General features: G+C 39.2%; 1 protein-coding gene and 1 pseudogene across 7 annotated transcripts in view; both read right to left on the bottom strand.

The window, feature by feature from the left end:
- DENND1A (DENN domain containing 1A) overlaps nucleotides 1-26,817 on the bottom strand; it is a 673,977-nt gene that overhangs the window by 263,656 nt on the left and 383,504 nt on the right. For all 7 annotated transcript variants that reach the window (XM_043984170.1, XM_043984174.1, XM_043984173.1 and 4 more), the window contains one exon: nucleotides 5,549-5,594. In XM_043984170.1, coding sequence (XP_043840105.1) covers nucleotides 5,549-5,594 — 46 coding nt within the window. The remainder of the gene's footprint in view (nucleotides 1-5,548; nucleotides 5,595-26,817) is intronic.
- Nucleotides 25,838-26,357, bottom strand: LOC122741089 (annotated as a pseudogene).

The following is a 26,817-nucleotide window of genomic DNA, read 5'->3' as shown; positions in this document are numbered from 1 at the left end:
CACCCACATTGATGAGGTTACAGAAGCACTGCAATCACACTCTATGGATTTTATTTCATACCCATTAGATACAATTAGGGTCTATTCTCCAAACCTAGGTTTACATGAACTCTCAGCTTTAAACACAATCTTATAATTAGTGGTGGGAAAGAGACCAATTTATTCTGAGAACCCCGTGGAATTAATCATATACTTCTTGGGAGCACTGAGGGGCCCTGGGGTTTTGTCTCCTTGTGTACCTCCTACACCCACTATTGCTAAGAATAGGTTAATGCAAAAAGCCAAATTCAAATATTCCAGTTGGGGTGTGGAAAAACCATAATACAAGTAGGAAGGGTAAGAAAGAAAGAGTAAGGAGAAAGAATATAGGAGCGTACTTTAACACCAAAGAATAAAACCTTTAATAAAAACTCCTACCTCCTCAGTAGCAAAAAGGCCATTTGAACTCTGATTTTGGAATGTCAGATTGAGGGAATTACATATATTAGCATATATCTGAGAAATAAAAGGAAGCCAAGGGAATATATTGTCATGGAACACAGATTTTTGGAATTGGAAGGGGCCTCAAAAACCAGGATGTTAGAACCAAAAAAGAACTTTAAAACATAGTATTTCAGAGCTATAAGACACCTAAAATATAGAATGTAAGAATACAAAGCACAGAATGTTAGAGTGACCTTAAAGGTCACAGAATTCAATCAATCAGAATTGGAACGGACTTCAAAGGTTACCTAGTCCAATCCATACTTGAATAGGAATTCTTTGGTCATTCAGCTGACGACCTCCTGAAGCAGTTCCTTCCCTTTTGGATTGCTCTTATGGTTAGGAAGTTTTTCCTTACATCAAACCTAATCTACTTCCCCAACATCCTCCCACAGCCTCTCATTCTGCCTTCTGGAGATAAGTAAAGCAAATCAAACCCCTCTCTGAGATGATAGCCCTTCAGATACATGTAACCAGCCTCTCAGTCTTCTCTTCTGCCATGTTAAACATTCCTAGTCTATTCAACAGATCTCTGGATGGCACCTAGCCACCTTCCTCTGAACAAGCTCTGCTTCTTCCTTCTAAAACGTGGCACCCATCAGTGAACAGAGCACTCCAGACATGATGTGCCCAGGGAAAAGCACAGCAGGACAATCCCCTTCCTTGTTCTGGTCACTGCTTCTATTAATTCACTGTAAGACTGAATTAGGTTTTTTTGGCTTCTGTACCACAGTCATTTTATTGATGAAGAAATTGAGGTCCAGAAATGACTCAAAATCATACAATATGTTTGTGCCAGAGACAGGACTGGCTGTAGGACTCTTGACTCATAATTCAGTGGATTCCCATGAATCCCCTTCCCCAACTCCCCTTTCCACTAATTATTTAGATAGGTTAACATTAAGAGACAACTTCAGAATACCACAGATTTTTATAAATAATCCTAGCATATAATTTTCTTAATGATTAAAGCTCGATCTTTTCAGGTACCCATATAGCTTTTGTAACATTATTTTCATATTTTTTGACATTGTAAGATTTATGTGCATTCATTAGAATGTCATCTATTGGAGATGGAGCCAACATAAAGAAAATATAATGATCAAGACCATGTGTCCTTTTAAGGGATTCAAATTTAAATTCAACAAACATGTATTGAGTACCTAATCTATGTGGATCACTGAACTAGGTCCTCGGCGAAAAACAAAGTTTGAGTAAGAGACAGCACTTTTCATGAGGGAGTTTATAGGCTGGTAGGACAACAAATCAGACCTTTCTGATGACCACAAAGTTGACAGTCTTGAGATATAAGTCCTAAAGCACCAATGACCACGTCTGGGATTTTTGTTCATAGAAATCAATAATGACATACTATCTGTGCATGGGAGAAAGTGCCAGGAAATCCCCTTATACACAGTTACCATCATCCAGAATGAGTTCTTACAAATTATATGACAAAAATGCATTTTATAATTACAGAGAGTATGAAGAGAAAGGAGGTAAGCAGAGGGAGAAAGAGGGGAAGAGAAGGGATTAAGGGAAGAGGGGAGGGAGAAAGGACAAGAAAATGCTAATGAAAATGCAAGTGAAAGAGGAGGGGAAGAGAGATATTTGTTGGAAGGGTACATTGTAGAAGAGGGTTGTACTAGATGATCTCCAAGGTGATTTCCAGTTCAAACAATCTCTATTTCAATATCTTTTGTTCTAAGATGCTACCTAGCTCTAACATTCTATGTTCTACCAGCCTGACATTTGATGACAATGGGAAAGAGAGATGACTTGCTAATTGATTCTGGGTAACTTAGTCCAGAGCCCAAAATGAGGCACACTAGGAGTCCTAACTCTTTAAGGTAAAAATAATAGTAATAAATACCTAACATTTTTATAGTATATCAGGTCTGGAAAATGCTTTATGTATTCAATCTCATTTGGTCCTCATGACAACCCTGAGAAGTACTTGCCATTATTACCCCCATTTTATAGAAGAGGAAACTGACACAGAGAGAGGTGAAGTGATTTGTTTAGGGTCATACGACTATTGAGAGTCTGAGACAGAATGTGAACTCAAGCTTTCCTGATTCCAAGTGCATTGCTCTATCTACTACACCACCTAGCTGTTACCTAGGGTAACATTATTTCACATTAAAAATATCCACTAGCTCAGTGATAAATAAAGCCCCTCCCTCGCATGAACTGTTTTCAAGTTATAAGAAGTCACAATTCATATTTCACTCTGAACAAAAATTTTGAGAGTCATAAAAATGGTTAAAAAGTCTCCTCATGGTTTAGCTTTTTCTAAACTTTTACGAACATCTGCCACATTCATTTGAAGTTTAAAAAATTCTGGCACATATGCAAAGGCATAATAAGGTGCCTATAGCTTTTGAGAAGAATTAACAAGACAGTCAAAAATAAGTCTTTTTAAATCCTTTGCTGAATTGCTAGTGAGAATGACAGTGTAAGAGAGAATGCATCTTCTCTCTATGCTTTCTGGGGAATAGCAACAAAAACCTTCATTCATTCAACAACAATTTACTAAGCACCTATTATATGCAATGAATGGTGATACTAGATATACCAAAATGAAAAAGGCATGGTCTCTTGCCCTCGAGAAGCTTAGCTAATACAACAGAGAACATGATATATAGGTAGAACAACTACAATGGGTAGGGTTCCAGGGGATAGAGAGTACAATTCCAATTGGAGCCATTAGGGAAGGCTTCCCCAAAGGAGGCAGCATCCGAGCTGGGTTTTGGAGGATGGATAGGAGTTGACAGGTAGAAAAGGACATGGGGGCAGTGGGGTAAATTTCAAATCCAGAAATGACAAAAATATTGTATCAGGTAGTAGATGGGTAGTTTAAAAAAAAAAAGAAGTCAAGGAATTGACTTTAGCTGGAACACCAAGTATGTTAAAGGAAATAGTGGGTGATAAAATTAAAGAGATGGAAGGAGCCAGATTGTAGAAGGTTGTAAAGAGAATTACAGAATGTTATAAGTAGGTGGGATCATAACAATCATCTAATCCAACTTTCTCATTTTACAGATGAGGCAACTTAAGTCAGAGAGACAGGACCTGTGACCTGTCCAAGTACACACATTTTGTGAGCAGCAAAGCTTGGGTTGGAATATAGGTCTTGAAATTCAGTCCAGGGCTTCTCTGATTATACCATGCTGTCTGTCTAAAAGACTTGGAGGAGATAGGTTATTTTCCTTTGGTTATCTTAAAAGCTGTCCTAAAGAAGAACAATTACCGATGACAGAATTAGGAGCAATGTGTTTAGCAAGCTTTAAGGAAGCAGATTTCATCTTAATAATCAAACAATTCGATCAGCCTACAAACAGAAAGGACTCCTTTGGCTACAATGACTTGGCCATCACTGGATGTCTTCTAAGCAAGGCCCAGATAACCATTTGCTGGGAAATTAAGGAGGGGATTCTTGTTCAGATAGGGGTTATACTAATTGCTCTGAGAGGTCTCTTTCAGCTCTGAGATTCCATGGTTCTGAAATGTGTAGTGGAAAGAATACTAGATTTAGAACCAAGATAATTCAGTTTCACTGGCAGTTCTGCTATTTATTGCCGATGTAACCACAGGTAAATCATTTCAATCTATGGGCCTGCATTTTCTCATTTCTAAAATGAAGGGGTTGGATTAGATGAATTCTAAGGTCTTGTTGAATTCTACATCTTATGATTGCAGGTGTCTCTTTAATTTGTTAATTTTTAATGTTCTTTTTCATTCTAATTTTCAGTGGTGTTCTTTCTACTGTAGCTTCGAATCTACCTCAGCTCTTATAAAACAAAAGAAAGAGAAGAAACAAAAGTTCAATATAATACAATCTGAACACATAATCTGTGACAGTCCATAAACCCTATACTTAATATACCCAGGGCTGGGTGAAGACAGAAAGGCAGAGTTAACAGAATGTGGGAGCCACATGGCCAGCCTGTCAATTTAGAAATTGGAGCAGATTTTTAATGGTCTATTTTGATTGAGATTCTCAATGTCAAACCAACAGGTTTTCTGATAACCAACTCTTTTTGTTTCGTAAGCACAATGGCACTGTGTGTAACAAATAGTGAAGAAGCAGGTGGTCCCAGTCGACCTGCAGTGAATTGAACAGAAAAGAGGAGGCCAAATTTCCTTCAAGACAAGAAAAGCTTTACCACTGGGAGAAGGAGTTCCTATTCTCCCCTCCCCTGAGAGCTCATCTCCTCTGTGAAAAAAGGCAAGCTCAGGACTTTGCTCTCAGAGATTATATACACCAAAAAGAACTCCACAGGCATGCACTGCCTCTGCCTGAATGATACAAGTGCCCAAGCTGAGAGGCCATGTGAAGAGGTGGAAAACACACTAGATTGACAGGTGTTGGGTTTGAGTTCTGACTCGGTCGTTTATTCGACCCTCGGCAAGACATTTAACTTCCTTTGGCCACAGTTTTCTCATCTCTAAAATGAGGGGAATGGCTCAGATGGATCATTAAGCCCTTTTGAACATGCAGTTGAGTAAGGATGGGAACCCCAGTCATCTCACTGAAGCTGGTAGGGCTGCTTCCAGTTTGGATCCGCAGCACCTTAAGTTTACTTTAGTTCTAATACTCTAAGATTGATGTTCTAAGGTTCCTCCTGGCTCTTTGCCCTTAGCTGCAAAGTCAAACACTTGGCCAGAATGGGAATACACACAAGCTGGTTCTTTAGTATAGGCAAATGGACCAGTATTTGTCCAAAGCGTGGAATATTCCTTAAAAAAAAAAAAAAACAACCTTCCTTCCTTCCTTAAGACCTTTTTTCTGTCCTCCCTGTCCCAGAAGCCTCACCTGAGAAAACTTATCATCTCCCATCTGAATGAAAGGCCTTGAAAACAATAACTAGTGGGAAAGGATCTTAGCTGAATGCTCAGCTTTGTCAGCAAGGGAGGGGGACAGAGCCTGAGGTGTTGCTTGTATGAGTTCCCATATGTTAAGCTGTGAATACAGATACCCAGTCTATTCTAATGCCATGCAGAAACAGGAGGAAACCAAATCACAGAGAAAGAAATTTCTGGAGAAAGCAAGCCAACTTACCTCCATTAGACTTAAATGTATTCCTATGAGGTAGGGCATGGGAGCACTGTGAAGAGAAACAAAGACAAACAGCTGTTTTAATGTCTGTTGCATCCGCCTGAAAATTACAGACGGTTAAATATTTGCAGAAAAACTGTTTTAATAAACGTATGCACAGTTACATTTTCTTTCACAACAAAAATCCTAATATGACATTATGTTCCCGAGCTGAGAAGCTTCACAGGGATTTTCAAAATGTTTGCAGCCTGGGAATGATAGCACACGCCTGTAATAGAAATGGCAGTTGAATAACCAGGCTTGAAATGCTGGAATTCACAACAAGCTGAAACGGGGAAAGGGTTATTCCTTCCATGATTGCACTTTCTTTGAGGTCCTGCACAGGTACCACCTTCCCCACGAAACTTCCCCTGACCACTCTGACTAAAATGACTCCCCCTGAGCACCCTCCACTCCCTCAGATCTCTCTGTGATGGCTCCTGTGCACTGTGATCTAATGGATTGAATAGCTATTTGTGTGCCTTGGCATTGCTAGGTTTAGCCCTTAGCTTGAGTAAACTGAAAGGAACCTTTCAGTGACAAAGTCTGAGGCAGTTTGGTCCAACCCGGTTGTTTTATAGATACGGAAACAAGTCCAAAGAGACAAAGTGACTTTGTCCATCTCTTTACAAGACTCTCACTTGATCCTTCCATCTACACCATTGTTCTATATCTTTTCTGCCCATTGCAGCTAAACTCCTCAAAAAGGTTGCTTACAATAGGTGCCTCCACTTTCTCCCCTCCCATTCTCCCTGTGACCCCTTACAATCTGGCTTCTGACCTTATCATCCCACTGAAACTGCTTTCTCCAAAGTTACTAATGATCTCTTAGTTGCCAAATCCAATGGTCTTTTCTTGATCCTCATTCACCTGAACCTTTCAGCAGCCTTTGACACTGCTGATCATTCTCTCCTCCTTGACACTCCCTTCTCTCTAGGTTTCTGGGACACCACTCTCTCCTGGTTCTCCTCCTGCTTATCTGACTACTCCTCTGTCTTCTTTGCTGCATCTTCATTCAGATCCCAACTTATAACCTCTACAGGTTTGGAACCTTGTTCCACAGGGTTCTTTAGTCTTAAGTCCTCTTCTTTTTTTCCTACTACTTGACCATTGCATTAGTTCCCATGGATATAATGACCATCTCTATGCTGATGATTCTCAAATCTACCTATCCAGTTCCAATTTCTCTGCTGATCTCCAGTCTCACATCTCTCAAGCTGGATATATGGTAGATATCTTAAACTTAACTTGTCCAACAATGAACTCATTACCTTTCTCCTTAAATCCTCCTGGGCCTCCACCTTCCCTATTACCATAGAGGGCACTACCATCCTCACAGGCTTCCCTGGGACTTGCAACTGAGGAGTCATCCTTAACTCTTTACTATCCCTCATCTCTCATGTCCAATCTGTTTCCAAGGTCTGTTGATTCTATCTTCATAACATCCTTCAATTACACTCCCCCTCTCTCTCCTCCAACATGGTACCACGCTAATGTAGGCCCTCATCACCTCACACTTGGACCAATGAATGTAGTAGGCTGCTGGTGGGTCAGCTTGCCTCAAGGCTCTCCTGAATTCTATCCATCCTCCATTCAGCTACTAAAATGGTTTTCCAAAAGCGTAGGTCCAATCATGTCCCTCTAACATCTAACTCAAAAAACTCCAGTGACTTCTTTTTTTAAATAATCTTTTATTTATTTATTTATTTTTTTTGCAGGCAATGGGGGGTAAGTGACTTGCCCAGGGTCACACAGCTAGTAAGTGTCAAGTGTCTGAGGTCGGATTTGAACTCAGGTACTCCTGAATCCAGGGCCGGTGCTTTAACCACTGTGCCATCTAGCTGCCCCCTCCAGTGACTTCTTATTGCCTTCAGGATCAAATAAAAAGTGTTGTTTGGCATTCAAAGCCCTTAATAACCTAATCCCTTCCTAACCTCCCAGTCTTTTTACACCTTACTTCCTCCCTCCTCCCTCCACTGCCTCAGTCCAGTGACAGTGGCCTCTCAGAACAAGACATTCCATTTCTCAGCTCCAGGCATTTTCCCTGGTTGTCCCCCAGGCCTAGAATGCTCTTCCTCCTCCACTCTCACTACTGACTTCCCTGGCTTCTTTGAAGTCCCACCTAAAATCCCGTCTTTTACTGGAAGTCTTCCTCAACCTCTCTCCATTTTAGTGCCTTTTCTATTTATTCTGCATGTAGATTGCTTTGTCTATATTTGTTTCCATATTGTCTACCCATTAGATTGTAAATCCCTTGAGGGCCAAGACTGTCTTTTGCCTCTTTTTGTATCCCCAGCTCTTAGCAAAGTGCCTGGCACGTAAGAGATGCTTAATTGACTGAATGCATGCTCCCTGCAGGCACAGATGGAGTTGTTGTTATCTTTGTAGATGTAGTGCAAATATGTGCCATAGAGTCTGGTGCACGGTGTTTAGTAAACGTGTGCTTAACTAGTGAATACAGAACGCTCATTGCCATTTGGAGCCTAAGCATTGCCTGGAGAGTGGCATGCAGGTAACCACACTCATTCAACAGTCCAGGCAAGATCTCTCACCATGGGTTATTTTCTGGGTTCACAGAGTCACTGGATATTAGTGTTAGAAGAAATTTCTGGAAACAAAAAAGCACTTAATAAATATTTGATCAATTGCTGAATTGAATAGAATGTTAGAACACAGAAAGTTAGGGCACAAAAGAGACCTTAAAATATTGTTATGGGTAAAAGGGACATTATCCTATAGACTATTGGAACACACAATATGAGAGTGTGGAAGGGACCTTAGAACAGAAAATAAAGTTAGAATATTGAAAGTTAGAAAGCCTGAAGGGCCTTCAGAGAACACCAAATCTAGCCTCATCATTTTTAGATGGAGAAATTGAGATTCGGAGAGTTTAAGTTGCTTACTTAGAGAAGTTACTTGCCCAAGATCATACAGGAGTAAAAGAGTTGGGAATGGAACCTCAAGATGGCAGAGGAGAGGAAGGCATGGGTATCTACTGCCGAGTTTTTCTTATCCCATTTCCAGAGACAATCTCACTCTAAAATTTGATCTATGTTAGATTTATACTTTCCTCAACAAGATTTCTTTTCTTTTCTTTTCTTTTCTTTTCTTTTCTTTTCTTTTCTTTTCTTTTCTTTTTTTGGTGAGGCAATTGGGGTTAAGTGACTTGCCCAGGGACACACAGCTATTAAGTGTTAAGTGTCTGAGGCTGGATTTGAACTCAGGTCTTCCTGAATCCAGGGCTGGTACTCTATCCACTGCGCCACCTAGCTGCCCTCCTCAACAAGATTTCAAAAAGGGACAACCACTGTTTGAGGTCAATAAGCACAAACACCTGTGAGGATGGGACCTGATAGCCTTCAATCACAACAAACCAGGTGCTTATTCTATGTTACCGTCACAGGGATATAGAATACTTAACTAGATGTTAACCTTCCATGAAGAGGCAACTATAATGTAGCAAAAAGAACAGTCAAAATGGAGCCTGGTTTCCCACAAGTCACTTCAATTATTTTCAGTTTATCTGACTGTAAATTGAAATCATAATATTTATACTATCTACCTCACAGGAATGTTGTGAGGAAGGTGTTTAAGCAGTGAAGTGTTATTGAAATGGGAACTAGTATTGTTAATCTTAGCCTCAGTTTCCTCATTTAGAAAATGGAAAAAGAATATTCTTTGTTCTACCTCCTCCACAGGGGGTGTGGCAAGAGAAATTGCTTTATGGTTTATAAAATGTTGCAGAAATGGGAGTCCTTATTATCATTACTATTATTCTGGGCCTCAGTCTCTTTGTCTATAAAATTGGGAGGAAAGGATTCTGTAAGCTGTAAAGAACTGTAAAAATGGGAGCTGTAACTATTATTATCCAAACAGCATCAATTTGCAGTTGCACAAAGACAACAAACAAGGCTTTACCAGAAAAAACACAACCTGAACCCCTTAAATAATAAATTAAATGTCACAACCAAAAGAATCCCATTCAGAGCATAAAATACCCTTCTCAGCCAAACTCTACAAATTTCTACAGCAGTACTTCAAGAGGACAGAAACAGGGCCCTTATGAAATCTCCTCTGATTGGGAATCATTCTCCCAGAATGCTTTAGGGTTTTTTTTTCCTCAGAGCAATAGAAAAGAATCATATACTATAATGAAACTGGATTTTTCTTTTTTATTTAATTTTTTTTTAGACTTTTAATGAAGCAAATAAGGTATCTAACTTTTTTTCTGTACACATTCAACTTCTTCTCTAATGGAGGCCTTCCAGGGGCAAGGCACTGTCTGACGATGTATTTTATTTTTCCCCTTAAAGCATAAACCATTAGTTTAAGATGCCATTTGTACAAATGCTCAAACTTCCTTGTGTGATTGGGCTCTGCTGTCCAAGCTCTCTCCAGCATACTGTGTAACGAATGTGTTTCTAATTAAGTAGCTTCGGGAACACGACAGCTTCAATGTCAGAAATACAAAGTCTGAACCCCCGGCAGGAAGTCTTAAGACTGCAAATGTCTCATCTCGAGGAACCTTGGCTAATGTAATGAAAGGAAGCAAGAGGAGTGTGGAATTCCAGAACAGGGGCAAATTATTACTGTCTAGAAACACAGCCTGCCAGTCAGTTTAAGAATTTCCCCAAATCTGTAAGAATAAACCCTGCTGCATCAATTTTTCTTTCATATTTAATTGAAAAATGAGCCAACAAGAGTTTAATTAAAATGTCAAAGGAAAAAATTAGCTTCTATCAAATGATTTAGTCTATAAAATGGATTTTAAAAAGAAAAGAATTAAATATCTAGTAGTAACAGTTTTCTGTGAGATTTATTAATTGAGGTTTTTCTTCTAAAAGGAAATAGCAATGTAGTACAGCAGAAAGTGCTTAGGATGTTTGGAGCCTGTATAAACATACTGTTTGGCCTTGGACAAGTCACATAACCTCTCTTTTGGCCTTAGTTTTCTCATCTAATAATTGACAGGGATGAGTCGCATAACCTTAATCAATAAGCATTTGGGAAATACCTAGGCTATGCCAGCTATTTTGTTAGGCACTAGGGATACAAAGGTAAAAATGCAATTATTTCTTGCCTTCAAACAACTTACATATAAGTGAGGGGGACAAAATGTACAGATATGTTGTAAGAAAACAGAAGCTATCTTCAAAACAAACAAAAGGCAGGGAAAGGCACTAGCAGCTGTGGAGGGATCAGTAAAGGTCTCATGTAGGAGGTGGCATGTGGCATAACTTTGAAAGAAACTATGTAGTTTAAGAAGTGGAAGTAAGAACCGTACTCTGTGCCTGGAGGAGAGGCTGGTCAGAAGCACAATGATGAGAGAGAAAATGGCAAGGAGGCCAGCTAGGCTGGTGTATAGAAACATGAAGGGGAATAAAATCCAATAAACTTGGAAGTGTAAGTTGAAGCCAGGTTGTGAGGGGCTTTAAATGCCTAAAAGAAGAGTTTTTCACCCTAGAGGAAATAGAGGGGCATTGGAGTTTGCTGAAGTGGTGAAGGACATGGTTGTGGACATATATGCTTTAGGAAAATCACTTTGTCAAGGGAGGATGAATTGGAAAGGTGAGAGGAGACAGGGAAACCAATCAGTAGCCTACAGCAATAGTCCAGGGGACTATTCTATGTTCCACCATTCAATTTTAACGTCTTATGTCTTAATAATCTAGGATATGAGATATTCTGAGAATATTATAAAATCTGAAACATGGACATTCTTATACCATATGCTTTTATCTTCTTACAAAACCAAGTTTGTTTAAAAACAAGTAAGAACAAAGAAAAAAAGAAATCATTAGGAATAATGTGAAGGTACAAAACACTAAGAAGTCACCAGATACAAAGTCGATTACACATTTTAAGCATATTAAACATGCATTATTTAAATACAATAATTTTTCCAAGGAGTCATTATAGCCTATCATGGGAAAGCAATTTCTTCGCCAAGTATTGTTAGGGCTGGAACAGCTCTGTATTTAGAACATATTTAAGACACATTATTTACTCTCCACACCACAATAGCATTATGTATTGTACAAATGTAAATTTAGACAATTACCTTCTATGCTGTCATCATTTCCCCACTAAACCACAGATAATTTTTTGAACTTATTACAAATTCTTTGCAAACACGCAGAAACCCAGAACCTCCTTGACAATCTCTAACATGTTGCAAATATGAACTTGAATAATTCTGTATATATTCATACAATCATATCAATAAAGAATACTAACTTAAGTTTGCTGAGGACTTGAAAATTATTTCACAGAATCACAGAATCTTCAAACTGGACAGGACCTCAGAGGCCACCTAGTCCAATCTGTACCTGAACAAGGAACCACTCTCTAGGATAACCTCTGATAAGAAGTCATTTAGCCTCCACTAGAGGACTTTTGGAAAGGAGGAATCCACTATTTCCCAAAGAGGCCATTCCAGTTATACAGAAGCTTTTCATTTTCATCTAGCCCAAATCAGTATCTGTCACTACAGCCATCATTCCTAGTTCTACTTCCTGAGCCCCAGAAGAACAAATCTAACCCCTCTTCTATATGACAATACTTCAAACACATAAAAGACACCTAGCCATCTCTTCTCCAGGCTAAATATTTTTAGTTTTTTCAAGTGATTCTTCTATGTCATGACCTTGAGGTACTTACTCATCCAATCAACTAACCAGATATTTAACATGTACCAACTAACTAGGGAGGAAAACATATGCACTTTAAACAATAAGGCAGAAACACACACACATATAAAATATAAACTCATATATGGAATATGCGTCAATGCTACACATGTGGTACATTTAGTTAAACCCACCTAGACTTGGTATATGACTACAAATCAAGGATTAACACAATCTCAAAGGAATCAAAATTGTAGATGACCAAAAGCTCACTAGAAAGATGCATTGTGAACCATCACGGACACTGGGGTGGTAGTGAGAACCATCACTACTGGGGTTACCCTAGCCCCTTACCTTACCTATCCATCTCTCCCTTTCCATCAGCTATTGGCTATCTCAAAACTCATCAGGGAGAGTTAGACTATGGGAAGAACTGAGACCCCTTGGAGGGTTCCCTACCTTGTTCTTGCCTTCTCCCCTTTTCCTGGCTTCTTACAAGGTTTTGGCTGAGATGGTGGCTAATAGTTCCATTCCTTCTGATGAGATGGAAGACAACCAGACCTTACCATCTGTCCTGACCCTGACTCCAAAGATTCTCAAGGCTTTATGATCTGACCTACTTCTATGCCATGTAGTGCTCTGCCACTGTCACCTTATATAACCTAAAGACTTTGGGGTCTTGCCATCCATTTTACAGTTTTGGACAACTAGGTGACACAGTAGATATAGTGCCAGGCCTCAAGGCAGGAAGACTCATCTTCATGAGTACAAATATGGTCTTAGACACTTCCTAGTTTTGTGACCCTGGCGAAGTTACTTCAGCCTGTTTGCTTCAGTTTCCTCATCTGTAAAATGAGTTGGAGAAGGAAATGGCAAATATCTCTAGTATCTTTGCCAAGAAAACCCCACATGGGGTATGAAGAGTCAGACATGACTGAAACTAACGAACAACAACAACAACAACAATCTGTCTCACTCCTGTACCCTTGGGACTTTTGGACCCTTTCATCAGCTGTGTAGCTGAACTTTCTTTTATGTGTTATCTCTCCCAATTAGGTACACTTCTTGGGAGCAGGGACTATCTCTGTTTTTTTCTCCTTATTTATATGCTTAACACTTAGTACATAATAAATATTTTTTCATTCATTCACTATGGAAGCAGAAAGGCTTTAGCATATAGCAATGTATGTGAGAAGACATCATCAAGGACTGGGAAAGTATGTAAGATCATGTGAGAGATAACAGATGTCCAGTTCTAGTGGTAGTTTGGTAACAACATATTATTAAAGGAACCCATATACACACACATACATATATGTGCATGGATGCATACTACTAAAATTGATACTGATAAAGACAATATCTAAACTGGAGAGATCACAGACCACTCAAACTATCAAAGAACATAGTTTTATGACATATTGATATGATACATATCATTATAATCGTATGGTTACAATATGGTCCTAAATTATACAGTGCAGATTGTTAGAAAATAGTACAGTATTTATAAGGGAAAGGTTCATGCAGGAACAGACCTTGTTGAATGGGTTATATATGTATGTGTGTATGTATATACATATATACATGTATGTATATATTGGTAAGGAGTTGCAGAGCTCTTTGATTCTTGTGAGGTAGGCAGGGAAAGTAATACGGGTGTCCCAAAAGTCTTAGTGTAGTTATTTTAATTTTATTTTCAGTTCCACAGTTTTTCCTTCTCTCTATCCCTACTGAGAAAGCAAAAGACTTGATGCCCATTACACACATACAGTCATACAAAAGATATTTCCACATTAGTGATGTCCTAAAAAAAAAAAGGCAAGAAAAATAAAGAATAGAATAAATATGCTTGAATCTGCACTCTGAGTCCATCAGTTCTCCATCTGAAGGTAGACAGCATTTTACACCATGAGTCTTTTGTAGTTATAGTGGATCATTGTATTGATCAGTTATTTAGTGCAGTTTTAAATTAAGCTTAAATTAATTATCTCCAGAGATATAGAGTGGTTTGCCCAATGTCACAGTTAATAAATGGTCCTTGGGGGCAAAGGGGCAGGATGGCATTGTCATTTATAGAGCACTGGGCATAGAGTCAGATGATCTGGGGTCATATTCCAGCTTAGTTACTTGTTTGTGATCTGTGTGAAGACAGGTTACTTAATTTTGAGAATTTTAGTTTTCTCATCTATGAGATAGGGATAATAATAATTGCACCCCAACAGGCTTGCTGTAAGAATCAAATGAGATAATGTTGGCAAAGATCTTTGAAAACCTCAAAGTGCTACATAAAAATTAGTTATTATGATGGAATGAGGACCTAGATCTACAGCCCCTGAGCATCTTTTATTTCATCAGTGTAGGGAGTTCCCCACAAGTAAAATGTGTTTAATAATATAGATTAGCAACTGCTATGCGACTTATAGTGATAGATAATTGTCTAAAAGGCACTGAGAAATTAAGTGATTCGCTCGGGGTCACCTGACTAATAAAGGTAGTATGTATCAGAGGCCGACCTTGAACACCCAGGTCATCCTGACCCTGAAGTTGGCTCTCCATCTCCACCTCACACTGCCTCTCTTTTCTTAACATTAGATAATATTCTTAAGAGTCATAGGATCCTCTCCTCTAATCTGTTTGATTTTGCTAAAAAGATATCTGTAGCTGAAAGGCAAGATAGAGGGTTGGGCTCAATGATTCTAGGATCCCTTCCATCTCTAACATTCGAAGATGCCAATCTCTAAACTCTATCATTTTACAGACTGCCAAATGATCAGAGAGTTCACACTTCAAGTCAAGATGATCAAGTTTCGAATCCAGCCTTTTCAGTTGCACATGTTCTATGTTCTAAGGGTTCCTCAAACTCTACCACTGTGAGCCCAAGTACTAAAGAACAGGCCTCGTTTTAGCAATGTGCAGGCATGAATATGGATATTGCAGGTTTCTTAATGGGCATGTATGGCCCATTCATTATAACTGTTTTTACAATTTATTTAATTCTTTTCCTTCTAGCTAACTAGAGACCTCTTAATTATGTTCCCTCAAGGTGGGCAGCTACTAATTGGAAGAGAGTCAGGTGAAATAAAGGAATACTGGTATTTCTAATACATAAAATAAAGCCACCTAGAGACCAAATGAAGAAAACACTGATCCCCAATTCCTCTACATACACTCCTACCAGAAAGGTATATTAGCTTAGGGCTGTCTAGGGATTCGTTAGGTCTCACAAGTTCTCTCCACCTTCTTCTCCCTTAAAAAAAACCCAAGGTGTTAGTATAATAACAATTCACACTTCAAATTACTTTTATTACTCCTATCTTCCACTCACAAACAATTTCTCAGCATAATACACGGATTAGTAACAGGAATCCTACAAATTTTAAGCCACTTTTTTATTTTTCAAGAAAAGGCCAGCTAGGAACACAGTTTGTTTTTAGTGTTCAATTCTGCACAGAAATGGAACAAAGTTTGAACTAAAGCTCTATTCTTTATTACCTGTAAGAAACCTGAAAAGTCCCTTCTCTCTGGTCCTCAGTTTCCTCATCCATTAAGTGAGAAAGTTAAGCTGGATAAACTCTTAGGTCCCCTCTGGCTCTAATATTGTGAGATATAATGTTCTAAATCATTTGAAAAAATGGATCTGGTCCAGAATGCTTACAGCAGTTTCAAGGACAAAGAATTGGAAAAGTGGGAACAGATCTATAACAATCACTAGGTTAGCCTTAGGCATGATAATAACTTACACTTCCACAGGTCTTCCATTTCTACAGAGGATTCTCCTCACAAACAAGTCTAAGTGTTTTCTTCCCCATTTAGTAGATGAGGAAAATATGGCTTCACAGAGAAAGAAAGGAATTTGAGCCATACAACTAATAAAGGCACAGATTCCAAGGTCAATCTTCCATTATGCAGCAAGACTTCAAACATAAATGATCACTACATTGGCTCTGAGACTTAGACAAAGCTTAGATGCTACAAGTTAACCTTCAATAGCAGATTTATGTCTGGCACTAGCCATCAAGCTTGCATAATATTCACTTAGAAATTGGAATGGCTGAATAAGTTGTGATGGAATTCTATTGTGCTATAAGAAATGATGAGCTCTGATTAATGTGGAAATATGTATAACATGATTGTAATGTATAACCTATATCAGATTGCTTGCTGGCCTTGGGAGGTGGGAGTGAAGGAAGGGAGGGAAAAAAATTTGGAACTCAAAATCTGTCAAAAATGACTGTTGAAAACTATCTTTACATATGAGAGCCCTGGACTGGGACTTAGAAAATCCTGGGCCTTATTCTGGATCTGCTCCCACTATGCTTTGGGAAATTGGGCAAATCTCACTTTCACAAAAGGGTGCCTCCTCTTCAGTTGTGAATATCTAATTAACTAAGGAAATCATGAAAGAAAAAAAGAGATTGAAAGAAATTGAAGAGATTAATTAATGACATATTATAAATACAATTTCCCATCTCTTATAACAAAGTACACATTTCAAATAAGAAATGACTTGTCCAAACTCATATAGGACTAGAGCCAGGCATTAAGGATCTTTTTCTTACCGGAGATTTTTTGAAAGTGTAAGTTCATTTGTTGGATGGGCTGAGATTTATGGATAATTTGTAGGAACATGATTATTCTTCCCTTTCAAAGCTAACTTACATTCTATGTGTCATGATAATACAGGGTGTTGTGTCCCCAGAGTCTCAGTGCAGGTTTAAGCGTACAGCTAAGATTTTTGGGAGAGCCTACATGGTTCTATGTTGTAAGAATCTTACTAAATCCGGGGCAGCTAGGTGGCGAAGTGGATGGAGTACTGGCCCTGGAGTCAGTAGTACCTGAGTTCAAATCCGGCCTCAGACACTTAACACTTACTAGCTGTGTGACCCTGGGCAAGTCACTTAACCCCAATTGCCTCACCAAAAAAAAAAAAAAAAAGAATCCTACTAAATCTAATATTCTAAGCTTTAATACTCTAAATTCTAAGGTTTTTCCCAATTCTAATATTCTATAAGGTCCCTTCTGGCTCTCACATTCTCTGAGTCTATCTCACTGGTGCTTATTTAGGAAAGTGAGAGAGTCACAGAGTGGACAGTGTCCTTTGGAGGGAGAATCTGTGGCTTCCTCAAATAACTCACACAGGGTAAGTGGCTTATCATAAGTCCTCTTAGGTGATCTCAGGAGGCACTGCTACCAATTTGGAGGGTGGAGACAGAATGGATGGATAAATTTCACAGATAGTGTCTGAAAGGAAACCTCAAGGGAAAACATCAAAGTCTAGAATAGCCAATACTTTTGATTCCTCTTCAGACTAATGGGAGGTGATAGGATTAGAAAAATTCAGGAACCATTACTAAGACCTGTCTTATAGGAGAAGTTAAAAATAATAGAAATGGGGCAGAGCCAAGATGGTGTAGCACAGAGAGCAACCAGCTGAATTTTCTCAACATTCTCCCACAAACAACTTTAAAATAAACCCTCTCATCAACTTTTGGAGCTACAGAGCAAACAAAAGGTCAGAAACATTTTTTTTCCAGCATAAGAGCTCAGTAGGTGAGGTCTGTAACCCCAAGGGGGGAAGCTGACCTTGAATATGGCAGAAGTACCAGTGGTGGACCTTGGAGGGATCTTTGACAGAGGCAGCAGCAACAGCTTCATGAACTTTCAGCTCAGAGATGGTCAAGGAGTCAGACCACTGGTCAGAAAGAGATAACAGGGGACTCTTTGCTGGCACTAGGCGCAGCTGGTGCTGATTGGCAACTCTCTTATTCATAAGCAGTTCTGGGTTACAGTTACATAGTGGAATGGAGCACCTGTGGTTGATCACAAGGGAACGGGTACCCTGGCTGCAGCTCTAGGGCAGAGAGGAGCACACAGCACTTATACTTAGAGGAGAATGGGACCTGATAGTCTCAGGGCCAAGAAGAGAGTTAGGACTTACAGACACAGTGAAACAAGGGCCTTTCCTGGGTAAAAACCCGAGTGCAGACCAGGACAGCAGTGACCATACCTCTTCCTGGATCATACCACCTTGGAAGCACTGAAAACTTGCAGATCCTCAGAACTAGTTCTAAAAACAGCAGAATGAAATAGCCTAAAATTTGGGAAAGGACCTCTCCAACTCCAGGTGAGCCAAGTCTAACTTTAACATAAAGTTCAAAGTTAAGAAATAGGCTAAAAAAAGGAGCCAACAACAACAACAACAACAACCAACCAAACAAAAAAAACAAAGCCTAAAAGAAAAATGCTATTTGGACCCAAGCTGAAAAAAAATTCCTGGTTAGAGAGACAAGAGTGGCAGAGGAAAAATTAGGAAAAGAAATGAGAGTGATACAAGAAAATTATGAAAAGACAATTAACAGCTTGGTAAAAGAGGTAGGCAGGCAGGCAGGAAGAATGAGAGAGAGAGAGAGAGAAAACACATCTTAAAAAAACAGAATTGTAAGAGAGGTTCAAAAATTCAGTGAAGAAAAGAACTCCTTAAAAAGCAGAATGGGCCAAAGGCAAAAATAAGTACAAAAGTTCACTGAAGAAAATAACTCCTTAAAAATTATAATTAGGCAAGTTGAAATTAATGTCTTCATGAGGCATCAAGAAACAAACAAAAAACAAAGTCAAAAGAATGAAAAAAAAACACAGAAGAAAATATGAAGTGAGAATCTCATTGGGGAAACAACCGACCTGGAAAATGGAGAGGAGGTAATTTAAGAATTATTGGGGGGGGGGAGTGGGCAGCTAGGTGGCGCAGTCGATAAAGCACTGGCCCTGGATTTAGGAGGACCTGAGTTCAAATCCGGTCTCAGACACTTTAACACTTACTAGCTGTGTAACCCTGGGCAAGTCACTTAACCCCAATTGCCTCACCAAAAAAACCCAAAACAAACCAAAACAAAAAAGTAAATAAAAAATTATTGGACAACCAGATGCCATGATCAAAAAAAGAGCCTAGACATAATATTTCAAGAAATTATAAAGGAAAACCGCCCTGATAACTTAGATCCAGATGGTAAAATAGAAAATGAAAGAATCTACCAATCATCTCCTGAAAGAGATCCCCATATAAAAACTCCCAGGAATATTAGTCAAATTCTAGAGCTCACAGCCCAAGGAGAAAATATTGTAAGCAGCTAGAAAGAAACCAATGAAATATCATGAAGTCACAGTCAGGATTACATAAGATATAATGGCTTCCACATTAATGAAGTGGAGGACTTGGAATATGATATTCTAGAAGGTAAAGAAGCTAGGATTATAACCAAGAATAACCTACCCAGAAAAAGTGAGTAAAAATTGTTTAGGGGAGGGGTAGCTAGGTGGCGCAGTGGATAGAGCACCGGCCCTGGAGTCAGGAGTACCTGAGTTCAAATCCGGCCTCAGACACTTAACACTTACTAGCTGTGTGACCCTGGGCAAGTCACTTAACCCCAATTGCCTCACTAAAAAAAAAAAAATTGTTTAGGGGAAAAATGGACATTAAATGAAATAAAGGATGTTCAAGCATTCCTGATGAAAAGATCAGAGCTAAATAGAAAATCTGACAGTCAAAGAAAAGACTTAAGAAAAGCATAAAAAGGTAAACATGAAAAAGTAATCTAAGATACTCTTACATTTTCTACATGAGAAGATGATACATGTGATTCCTAAGAATTTTATCTTATTAGGGAAGTTAGAAGGAGTCTACATAGACAGAGAGCATGAGTTTGAGTTGATTATGTTGGGATGATCTCAAAACAATGAAAGGTGAGAAAGAGGGATACACTGGGAAAAGCAGGAAAGGAGAGGTGGAATGGGAAAACTTTCCTCACATAAAAAAGGCTTGTAGTTTTCAACATTTGTTTTCCTAGGATTTTTAGTTCTAAATTTTTCTCCCAGCCTCCCTTCCCTCCCTCCTCCCCAAGACAGAAAGCAATCTAATATAGGTTATATATGTGCAATCACACTAAACATATTTCTGCATTAGTCATATTATGAAAGAAGAGTCAGAGCACAAGGGAAAAACCTCAAAAAAAGAAGGGGAAAAAAACAGCCCAAAAGTAGAAACAGTATGGTTCAATCTGCATTCATAAACCACAGTTCTTTTTTTCTGGATGTTGAGAACATTTTCTATTATGAAGTTCTTTGAAATTGTTTTGGACCTGGGGGCAGCTAGGTGGTACAGTGGATAAAGCACTGGCCCTGGATTCAGGAGGACCTGAGTTCAAATCTGGCCTCAGACACTTGACAGCTCTGTGACCCTGGCCAAGTCACTTAACCCTCATTGACCCACAAAAAAAAAAAAAAGAAAGAAAGAAAGAAAAAGAAAAGAAAAAAAGAAATTGTTTTGGACCATTGCATTGCTAAAAAGAGCCAAGTCTATCACCATTGTTCATCACAAAATGTTGCTGTTACTGTGTACAATGTTCCCCTGGTTCTGCTCCTCTCAGCCAGCATCAGTTCTTTTAAGTCCTTCCAGGTTTCTCTGAACTCCTCCTGCTCATCATTACTATTCACATTGATTTTTTAAAACTTGGTGTTATAAATTTTCTTCCTCCCTCCCTCCTCATACCTCCCTATGAAATCCAGTAATTCAATATAATTCATACATGTGCAGTTATGTAAAACATTTCATTAGTCAGGTTGTGAAAGAAAATAAACAAAATACCTTTAGAAAGAGGAGCTAACAAATAAAATTATACTTCAATCTGTATTCAGTTACCATCAGTTCTCTGTTGATGGTTTGCATTTTTCATATGTCCTTCTAATATCATCCTGTTCATCATTTCTTTCACAGTTACTATTGCTAACTGTATTACCCTCCATCTTATTCCCTCCCCTTGATATTTACTCTATTTTCTATCTTCCTTCACCCTATCCCTCCTTGAAAGTGTTTTGCTTTTACTGCCCTCTCCCCCAATCTGCCCTTCCTTCCTTCACCCACACCCATCTCCTTCCCCTCCCACTTTCCCTCAGGGCACAATATATTACTACACCCACTTGAGTGTGTATGTTATTCCCTCTTTGAGCCAATTCTGATGAGAATAAGGTTCATTCACTCCCCCACTCCTTCCCCATCTTCCTCTCCACTCCATAAGCTTTTTCTTGTTTCTTTTATGTGAACTACTTTTCCCCAGTCCACCTCTCCCTTTAACTTTCTTCCAGTGCACTCCCCTTACCTCTTAACTTTATTTTGAAGATGTCATCATGGGTCAGCTGGGTGACACAATGGACAAAGTACTGGACCCAAGAGGCCCCAAGCCCATATCTGGCCCCAGACATAAGTCACCCAACCCTGCCTGCCCCACAAAAAAAAACAAAAAACCCAAGGATAATCAAAAAATAAATGCTTTACAGATATCATCCATTCATATTCAATTCACACCTGTGCCCTCTGTCTAAGTATATTCCTTTCATGAGTCAGAAGTATTATCTTCCCATGTAGGGAATGTAAACAGTTTAATCTTTTAATATCTCTCATGATTTCTTTTTCCTGTTTACCTTTTTATGCTTCTTTAGGGTCTTGTATTTGAAAGTCAAATTTTCTATTCAGTTCAGGTCTTTTCATCATGAATGCCTGAAAGTCCTCTTTTTCACTGAAGTCCCATTTTTACCCCTAAAAGATTATATGATTTTTGGCTGTAGTCCCAGTTCCTTTGCCCTCAGGAATATCATATTCCATGCCCTCCAGTCCTTTAATGTAGATGCTGCTAGATCTTGTGTTATCCTTACTGCAGCTCCTCAGTAGTTGAATTCCTTTTTTCTAGCTGCTTGCAATATTTTTTCCTTGACCTGGGATCTCTCGAATTTGGCTATAATATTCCTGGAAGTTTTCCTTTTGGGATGTCTTTCAGGAGGTGATTGGTGGATTCTTACAATTTCTATTTTACCTTCTGCTTCTAGAATATCAGGGCAATTTTCCCTGATAATTTCTTGGAAGACGTCTAAACTCTTATTTTGGTCATGGTTTTCAGATAGTCCAGTGATTTTCACATTATCTCTCCTAGATCTATTTTCCAGGTCAGCTGTTTTTCCAAGGAGATATTTCATATTGCCCTCTATTTTTTTTTTTATTCAATTGAATTTCCTTTACTGTGTCTTGGTTTCTCATAAAGTCACTAGATTCCATTTAATCAATCCTAATTCTTAGGAAGTTATTTTCTTCAGAGAGCTTTTGTATCTCCTTTCCCATTTGGCTTTTCAAGCTATTGCCTTTTTTTCTCATGACTCTCCTGCATTGCTCTCATTTCTCTTTCCATTCTTTCCTCCATCTCTCTAAGTCTTCCTTCTATCTCTCCTGCTTTCTCTTCAAAGTCCCCTTTGAGCACTTCTAAGGCCTGAGACCAATTCATATTTTTCTTAGAAGCTTTGGATGTTAGAGCTTTGACTTCATTAGTATCTTCTTCTGAGGGTATATTCTGGTCTTCTTCACCTCCAAAAAGCTTTCTATAGTCCATTGCTTTCTTTGCCTACTCATCTCGACCTAGATTGAAATCTGATTCTCTATGGTCAGAAGCTTGGCGTGCCTGTGCCCCTCCCTGACTAGGCCACAACCACTCGATTCAGCCCACTGGTTCAGAACCAAGGCACTTTGCTCCAACTCTAGCAGAGACTGCAGCCACTTCACCCTGGCCAAATGCTGAACCCCCTCACAGGTCTGTGAGCTGATCCTCAGAAAAAGCTGCTGGCACTGGAGGAGTGGTTTGTTCATGGCTAGGTTTGGACCATGCACTGAGCTCCTCTCTCAGCCTGCTCAGCAGGTGATCCCAGTTGCAGTCTTTGGCTGGAAAATAGTCTCACTCTGTTCTTATGTGAGTTAGGCTGCTCTGAGTTTTTTTTTTATGGCATTATTTGGGCGTGAGAGGACAGGTTTATTGGGAACTTGCAGGAGTCACAGCCTCTCCTCTGCCATTTTCAAAAAAGGCTTTAAGGAAGAGCTTTTATAGTGGAGGGGCAAAGGAGGTTGGGGGATGGTGGGCAATGCTTGAACCTCATTCTCATTGGAATTGATTTAAAGAGAGAAGAATAGACATACACACTTAGTTAGGTATCTTTAATCAATAGGGAATTAAGAAAGGAAGAGGATAAAAGAAGGGGGAATGATAAAAGGAAAGGTGAATTAAGAGAGGCAACGGTCAGAAGCCAAACAGAGTTTTGAGGAGAAACAAGGTAAAAAGAGAGAGAAAGATACACAGAAGAAAATAGGATGGAGGGAGATACACAGTAATCATAAGTATAAACGTGAATTGGGATGAGCTCACCCATAAAATGGAAGTGAATAGCAGAATGGATTAGAAACCAGAATCCAACAGTATGTTGTTTACTAGAGACACACTTAAAACAGAAAGATACACATAGAGTTAAAGGGCTAGCAGAATCTTTCATGTTTCAAGTCAAAAAGAGATAGCAATCATGATCTTAGACAAAGCAAAAGCAAAAATAGACTTAATTAAAAGAGAAAATCAGGAAAACTACATATTACTAAAAGGTATCATAGACAAAGAAGTAATACAAAAAATTTTTACAGCACATTTCTCTGATAAAGGCCTCATTTCTCAAACATATGGAGAACTGAGTTAAAATTAGGAAAATGAGATGTTTTCCAGCTGAAAAAAGGTCAAAGCATATGAACATGCATTTTTTAAGAAAAAAATCAGAGCTATAGTCATAAGAAAAAAATGCTCTACATTACTATTGATTGGAATAATGCAAATTAAGAAACTCTGAGATACCACTTCATACCTATTAGGTATGGCAAATGCTGGAGGGGATGAGGAAAAATACAGACACTAAACTGTTGGAGTTGTAAACTGGTCCAACAATATTGTAAAACAATTTGGAACTATGACCATAGAGCTATAAACTGTATATACCCTTTGACTCAGCAATACCATTACTAGATCTGTACCCAAACAGACCAAAGAAAAAGAAAAAGGACCGATATATACAAAGATATCTGTAGCAGTTCTTTTCATGGTGGTAAAGAACTGAAAATCGAGGGGCTGCTCATCAATTGGGGAATGGCTGAACAAGTTGTGGCATTTGACTGTGATGGAGTACTATTGTACTGTAAGGAAGCATAAGCGTGGTGGTTTCAGAAAAAAATGGCACGACCTATATGAACTGATGCAAAGTAGAGCGAGAAGAACCAGGAGATCAGTGTGCACAGTAAAAGTAATGTTGTAAAGATGATCAACTGTGAAAGATTTGGCTGTTCTGATCAAGATAATGATACAAGACAATTCCAAATGACTCATGATGGAAAAAAATGCTATCCACCTCCAGAGACAGAACTGATGAACTCTGAGTTCAAATTGCTGTTCCTCCAACAAGACAATCTATCTCCTGAGTGTACATTTTCTCTGCTTGTCTTCTATTCCTTAAATTATCTCCCTCTTGATTCCCTGGCTTCTTTCAAACCTCAGCTAAAAAGCCTATCTTCTGCCAAGAAGTATAACTTTCTCACTTTATTTCATTCCTTTTTTGTGATATGGTTAATATGGAAATATGTTTTGTTATGATTTCACTTGTAGAATTAATTCATATTATTTTGCTTGCCTTCTCATTGGGTAGGATAGAGGTGGAAGGGAGGGGGCAAAATTGGAACTCAAATTAAAAAAGAATGTTCTAAATAAATAAATTTCAAAGGATTGAAAAAAATGATAGAAACATTCCATGGGGACTGCCACAGGGATTTCTCTAAGGACCCTTGACATTAGAGCCAGACCAGCAGAAGACTGACTATCTCTGCCCATAACCACCATTAATCAGTTAGCTTCTCTGAGACACTTGTGAATGAGATGGCAAGAAAGTAGTTGTGGTAAACAAATATAAAGAAATTAATGGGATAGAACAGAAAACATCTCACTGCCTTCCTTCATGAGATCCAAAGACAGAGATGTAATTAATGCTATATGGATGAAAGCTATAGGGTCACTGAACTGAGTTAGACTGGACATTGTTTAGCTTAGCTCCATCACTTAACAGATCAGGGCTCTTAGGAGAAGAGAGATCAAGTGACTTGGGTCACACAGGTAGTAAATAGAACCAGAATTTGAAGCCAGGTCTTTTGACCAAGTTCAGTGTAGAATATTTGAAGCTTGGAAATGGTTTAGAAATGGCCAAAAGGCAAAGCAAAATATAACAAAACCTGGACTGGAATAATAATTGCACTTGTGGCACTTTACAGTTTATTAGGAAGAATAAATTACTTTAGAGTACTTTATAGACTGCTTTACATATTAGATTCGATTTGAAGTAGGGAAATTGGGAGCCTTCCTTCCTATAGTTGATAATAGTTTGCAAATATTCTTATGAGAATTGGCTTTTTATTCCCCATGTCTTTTGACCACTTATCTATTAGGATAGATTTAAAGCTGGAAGGGATCTTAGAGACTTTTAAATTCAACCCCTTCATTTTTTCCCCACAGGACTGAAATTTGATTTTTAATGATAAATTACAATTTGGACACAGAGTGGGTAATGGGACAAGAGCTGGATTGTCTGTGGGTTTGCATTGTACAGATGGTCTGCTCAGTGGCTGGGGCTCTGGGCCCAATGCCAAGGTCTTGCCAGGAGGCTCTCAGCCTTGGGGCTATCTGGGAGGGCAGCAGGGCCTCTTTATTGCAGGGGAAGCAGTAGATTGACTCCTTTAAACATAGTGTTGTTGCTGCTGCTGCTTGGTGGCTGCCTTGCTGGCCAGGTCCTTGGCCTTCTCAGTCACTGCCAGAGCAATTCCCTTTGCCTTCTCAGTTACTTCCTTAGCTGTTTCAACAAGTGTCTTAGAAGGAGCTTTACCTTGCAGTTTGGCCAAGATGTACTCAAAGCCTTTGAATGGTCTTGGTCACATTACTTTTGAATCTAGCTAGGCCAAACTCCTATATGGTTCTGGAAATACCAAACAAACTGGAGGAGACCCAGGCCTCCTATCGGATTTCAGTCCAGCCAGTGTTTTCAAGGTTCACACCATAAACACATCTTTCCTTCACCACCATCAGTCGGCCATGATGTATGCTGAGGTGGGCTACATTAGCTTCGTACACCTCCTGGTGTATGATGTCCTCCGTCAGCACATGCTTGCTTTAGGGGTTGGAGCAACACTGTCAGAAAGCAGCAAATACTTGGTTCCAGGAACTCTGGAGCATGCTCTGCTCCAGGAAATACTACATCATCATCTCAGCAGGGGTTGGGGCAGCATTAAGGGACACACAGCATGGGGGAGGTAGAGGTAGGGAAAGAAGGGTCACTGGGCTCATGCTCTCTGTCACCATCCTGCTGTTGCCATTGCCACTGCTTCCACCGCCACTGCCACTGCTTCCACCACTATTGCCGCCACTGCCACCATGTGGGGGTCTCCAGCTGCTCTCAATCCCTTCATTTTGCAGATGATTAAAGAGGCTGGTAGAGGTTAAGTGACTTACCCAGGGTCACATAGCTAGCAAGTACCTGAGGCAGAATTTCAGTTCGGGTCTTCCTGCCTCCAAGTCCAACACTCTATCCACCGGGCCAGCTTGCTGCCACTATCACAGTTCTAATTCTAGCTTTCTATCTGCTTTGTACAACTGGTCTGTATACCTCAGGCAATTCTCTAAGTCTGTTTTATAAAATTTAATCTAAAAAAAAAAAAGGGGG

The sequence above is a fragment of the Dromiciops gliroides genome, chromosome 2 (genome assembly GCF_019393635.1).
Source record: "Dromiciops gliroides isolate mDroGli1 chromosome 2, mDroGli1.pri, whole genome shotgun sequence".
Lineage (NCBI taxonomy): Eukaryota > Metazoa > Chordata > Mammalia > Microbiotheria > Microbiotheriidae > Dromiciops > Dromiciops gliroides.
The sequence above is the reverse complement of the archived record's forward strand: the minus strand, read 5'-3'. Positions and strand labels throughout refer to the sequence as shown.